General features: G+C 38.0%; 5 protein-coding genes across 5 annotated transcripts in view; 4 read left to right on the forward strand and 1 right to left on the reverse strand.

Moving 5' to 3' along the window:
* The window catches only part of LOC118746600, a 4,004-nt gene extending 310 nt beyond the window's left edge, over nucleotides 1–3,694 (forward strand). The window contains exons 2-3 of the mRNA XM_036480441.1: nucleotides 3,028–3,285; nucleotides 3,398–3,694. Coding sequence (XP_036336334.1) covers nucleotides 3,028–3,285; nucleotides 3,398–3,484 — 345 coding nt within the window. The 3' untranslated portion in view covers nucleotides 3,485–3,694. The remainder of the gene's footprint in view (nucleotides 1–3,027; nucleotides 3,286–3,397) is intronic.
* Nucleotides 1–4,721, reverse strand: part of LOC118746594 (iduronate 2-sulfatase) — a 9,108-nt gene that overhangs the window by 3,311 nt on the left and 1,076 nt on the right. The gene's annotated exons all lie outside the window — the stretch shown is intronic.
* The window catches only part of LOC118746598 (ADP-ribose pyrophosphatase, mitochondrial), a 7,253-nt gene that overhangs the window by 600 nt on the left and 1,932 nt on the right, over nucleotides 1–4,721 (forward strand). The window lies entirely within an intron of this gene.
* LOC118746596 lies at nucleotides 250–2,988 on the forward strand. The gene is made up of 3 exons (XM_036480437.1): nucleotides 250–1,182; nucleotides 1,234–1,356; nucleotides 1,507–2,988. The coding sequence occupies exons 1-3, from the start codon at nucleotides 1,134–1,136 to the stop codon at nucleotides 2,412–2,414; spliced, it is 1,080 nt and encodes a 359-aa protein (XP_036336330.1). The 5' UTR covers nucleotides 250–1,133; the 3' UTR covers nucleotides 2,415–2,988.
* On the forward strand, nucleotides 3,535–4,721 carry LOC118747149. The gene is made up of 2 exons (XM_036481135.1): nucleotides 3,535–3,976; nucleotides 4,145–4,721. Exons 1-2 carry the CDS (start codon nucleotides 3,535–3,537, stop codon nucleotides 4,702–4,704), a joined length of 1,002 nt encoding a protein of 333 aa, XP_036337028.1. The 3' UTR covers nucleotides 4,705–4,721.

The raw sequence follows: 4,721 nt of genomic DNA on the forward strand, positions 1-4,721 counted from the left end.
AAAAAGGCACAGGGGAGATTATTGCGTTCTGGTGGACACCTCAAAATCCAACACGATAAACAACGAAAAAATGCGCAATGGCCTATTCCTTTGGGATATTATAAGACATTTTAATATTGAGGGGATTAAAAACATAAAAGCCATAGGTAGATCACTCTACAAAATTTTTTTTGAAAATTTTGAAGCTGCAAACAAGTGCGTTAGCAATCCCGACTTAATTAAAAATCAAATGAGACCTTTTATACCAAGAAGCTTGGTAGAAACAACTGGTGTTGCTAGACAAATACCTCTTAACTTCACTGAGGAAGAAATAAAAGAAAATATCATTTCAGATATTCCTGTGACAGCTATCTCAAGAATTACCAGAAGAGATCCCAATGACAAAGAGAAGTTCATTCCAACTCTCTCTGTGAAAATAAGTTTTGAAGGCAACGAACTACCAGAAACCATAGACATTTTTTGCGTAAAAATCAAAATGGTTCACTACATTCCTAGAGTTAGGCATTGTTACAACTGCGGCAGACTAGGGCACACAAAAATGGCCTGCAGAGCAGCCAACAGATGCATTATCTGTGGCAAGGCAGAGGGCTGTAGTAGTAAATGCAATGAAACCACAAATTCGTGCATACTATGCGGAGGGGATAATCACAATTCACTCGAGAGCAGGAAATGTTCAAAATGGGCTAGAGAAAAACAGGTGGTCGAAATTATGACAATAAAAAAAGTATCTAAGTCTGAGGCGATTGGGATGTACAATTTAAACAATAATAACCGTTTCTCAGCTCTAGAAAACTATGAGGGAAATTTTCCACAGTTAGAAGCAAAAAGTACAGCAAGGATCAACAATGATGAAACAGTAAATAGAAAACTCACTACATATAAATACAATTATGTAGTTAGAAATCATCAAACCCACACAACAGCTACACCTAACCATTCCAAAATCTTGCCGAAAGCTACAACCAAAACACAACCCGTCTATGAAATGCCGAATTGGTCCAAGGTCACAGAGATTGAAAAGCTTGTAAATCTCCTTATAAAAAGGTACGACATTGACGTTAATGACCCCTTGGTTAACCTAATTCGCAATATAGGCGCAGTACACATTGAAGACAAAACTCCAAGTAACAAAGATGACAAGTCCAATAAAAATATTACAATATAACGTACAAAGCCTTAAAAGTAATAAAAACTATGTAGACTTCTTTAACACCAGTAATAACATTGATATAGTCTGCCTCCAGGAAATTTTTTCGCATGACAACCATACAACTCAACACAATTTAATGAACTTCAACTTACTCAGAAAGACTAGAATCGATGGATATGGTGGCGTAGGAATCGGATTTAAAAAAGGTATAAAATTCACGAAAATCAAATTTGTTTCAAATTACGACATTCTAATAGCCAAGACGATTAATCTTATTAATAATTTAACTATTTGCAATATTTATTTTCCTCCCAACCTTGACACTTTAAATTTTACTAACGAACTGAACCGTGTAGTACTTTTTCTTAACAATCATGAAAACGTTATTATAGCAGGAGACCTCAACGCTAGGCATCTAGTGTGGGGAGACAGAATATGCAACACCAAAGGAAAAATAGTTGTTGACGAAATCAGGAACACCAATCTACAGTGCATCAACAGTGGAGCAATCACTCACCGCACCGGTAACAGTGCAGGAACGGCAATTGACATAACTCTGACCAACATTAACAGCAGTTACACAAAATGGCACTGTCAACAAGTCCATTTGGGAGGCAGTAAGCATTTCCCCATCATCGTTGAGGTCACCAATAGCAGCAAAAAGCCCAACTATTTCATCCCCAAGGAACGACTCGCCCAGGAACTTGCTCAGTTAAAATTCTCTGACTTAGAAAACATCACGACAGAAATAGACAGCGTTAGGAACAGGATTAAAATTGACTTGAACACATCCAGGCGTACCCCTAAAAACTGGTGGAGTGATGACCTCAAAAAACTGTACAGATTACATGTCGCTAAACGCAAAAAAGCTAATCATACTAACAATGTTGAAGACATGGAAGCCTCAATTATAGCAACTAGTGACTGGAAAGAAGCGGTGAAGGCGGCAAAGAAAGCGAGCTACAACAGTAAAATTGAGGAGATAAACACTTGCCCCAACTCGACACAGGCTTGGAAATTCATAAGAAATGTCAAAGGCAATAAGCGCGCGTCTCACAATTGGGCAGCTGAAGATGACCGAAACTACTTAGAACTGATAAGGAATCAAGCTCAACAAGCCAGCAACCCTTGTAATGTCATCACTCCAACCACCGCTGCATCAGTAAATGCCAACAACAGCGTTGACTTTTCATACAGCAGATTCGAAAATTTATTAGCAAGAAAAAAAATCTACTGCTGGGGGTTTCGACAGAATTACGTTTAATACATTAAAGCAATTGTCCACTGAGTCCAAACAGTCGTTATTAGACGCCCTAAAAGAACATTTTTACAGCAACAGGGTCCTAGACGCATGGAGACAAATAAAGGTAATTCCAATACCGAAAGCAAACAAAAACACTGAGGACATAAATAACTTTAGACCCATTTCACTCATATCTGTCGTAGTAAAGAGCATTAATATGATGGTGAAAGAATCGCTGAACGAGTTCCTGGAGACAAGCAATAGACTTCCCAAGAAGAGCTACGCCTATCGAAAAATGAGATCAGCAACAATGTGCATTAACGAAATGCTACACCTTATAGCAGATAGAAAGAAATGTAGGGAATATGCTATGATTTGTTTCTTAGATATGTCGGACGCCTATAATAGAGTAGATCTTGTTTCACTTCATAATATTCTTCTACAATGCAACATTGACCCAACAATTGCAAACTGGATTAACAACTATTTTTCTAAAAGACATCTGACCCTAGGTAATCACACTGTTGAGGTAAACTCTGGCCTACCTCAAGGTAGCTGCCTTTCCCCAACGCTATTCAATATTTATACAGCCCAACTGCACGAAATTAACAACTCTCAGACTCAACTATTTCAGTTTGCCGACGATCTTGCGTTAATATCCACTGGCACAAACAGATTCTCTGCAGCTCTAAATTTACAAAACAAAATAGAAGAATTACAGGCAAAATGCGACAGCTTAAATCTCAAATTTAATCCGAACAAAACAAAATTCATGTATATGTCTGCAAACAATAAACAAACCTTTAGTGTATCCATCAACGGCCTAAACATTGAACAAGTCCATCACTTCAAATGGCTGGGAAGAACAATTAGCGCGAACTCAACCATTAAGGTACACATTAGTGAAATTAAAAAAGCAACAACTTCAGGTAAAAACCTTATTTCTAAATTAACATCTATCAAGTCAGGTATTTCACCTAAAACTTCTATAAATCTTTTTAAAGCGTTTGTACGATCCAAAGCAGAATATGCCAACACCAGTTATGCAAATGCCCCTAAAGGGTATAACAAGCAGCTACAAACCAATTTAAATGAAACGCTGAGGAGATGCCTCGGAGTTCCTCCAAACACTCCAACACTCATGAGATACGCGCTGGCTTGTGAACTTCCACCTCTTCCCAGAGCTGTATGGCTTACGGCCAAGGAACTTGTCAAACAGTGGTTGATCAATCCTGAACTTAGAACACAGATCCAGAACAGACCTCCCATAAATTCCAGCTACAGCATAACGTACGAAAAATTTAAAGCATTTATCAACACCATAGATACAAATGTAGCTTTCAAAAGACACCATAACCTCACCTGCTACGAATCAGAATTGGCCCAGTCCAAAAAGAACGTTACCCCTACACAACTCAGAGCTATCTACAACCAAAAAATTAACACGCTAAAAGAGGAAGGTTTCAAAGTGTATGCCACTGATGCATCGGTGTCAGATAACAAAATTGGCTGTGCAGTCTATGTGGTAACGGCTAACGTCTCATACCTGTTCAATATAGATGGAAACTTCACATCAACTTACGGTGAGCTAGTAGCACTTTCTCAAGCAATCACGATAGCCATTAATAATGATAGTAAAAAAGTAGCAATCTTTACAGACAGTCAGAGTGCAATTAAGGCCCTAAAAAGCCGCACCACACACAATTTCCTAGTAGCTGAAATCCATAACAAACTTTATCACTCCCAAATAGAAAACATTGCAATAGTCTGGACACCTAGCCATGTGGGTATTACCATAAATGAAAAAGCGGATATAGCAGCAAAAACAGCAGTTGACCATGGTAAATCTTTACCCCCAAAACTCACACCTTGTGAAGCACTGAGAAGGATTAGCAAAATGTTGTGGACTGAAGCCAAACAAGAATTTACCAACAAACTTCCAAACTGGGACCCGGACATAGTAGAATTTTGTACGCCCAAAGAAAAACAGCCATGGTTTAAAAACAAAAATGTAGACTTAGAAGCACACGACATAAAACTTTTTAACAGAATTGCTACTGGACACACGTACGGTAGCACTTATTTAACCAAATTTCAGCATTACAGATCAGACAATTGCAGCGCATGCAACATAAAAGAAACTCCTGAACACCTCATATTTGATTGTATCAAATATAACAACTTACGTAATGATAATTCTCTTTTCCGAAACTACCAAAATTTCAAACAGATTCTTCTTTCAAAACTGCCTGCCACATACAAACAACTGGCCGACTTTCTACATAGAAGTGGGCTGGATAAAGCACTTTAAAAAAAAAAAAAAAAAAA

Source organism: Rhagoletis pomonella, unplaced genomic scaffold, assembly GCF_013731165.1.
Source record: "Rhagoletis pomonella isolate Grant_MI unplaced genomic scaffold, Rhpom_1.0 Rhpom_scaffold_00011, whole genome shotgun sequence".
Taxonomy (NCBI): domain Eukaryota; kingdom Metazoa; phylum Arthropoda; class Insecta; order Diptera; family Tephritidae; genus Rhagoletis; species Rhagoletis pomonella.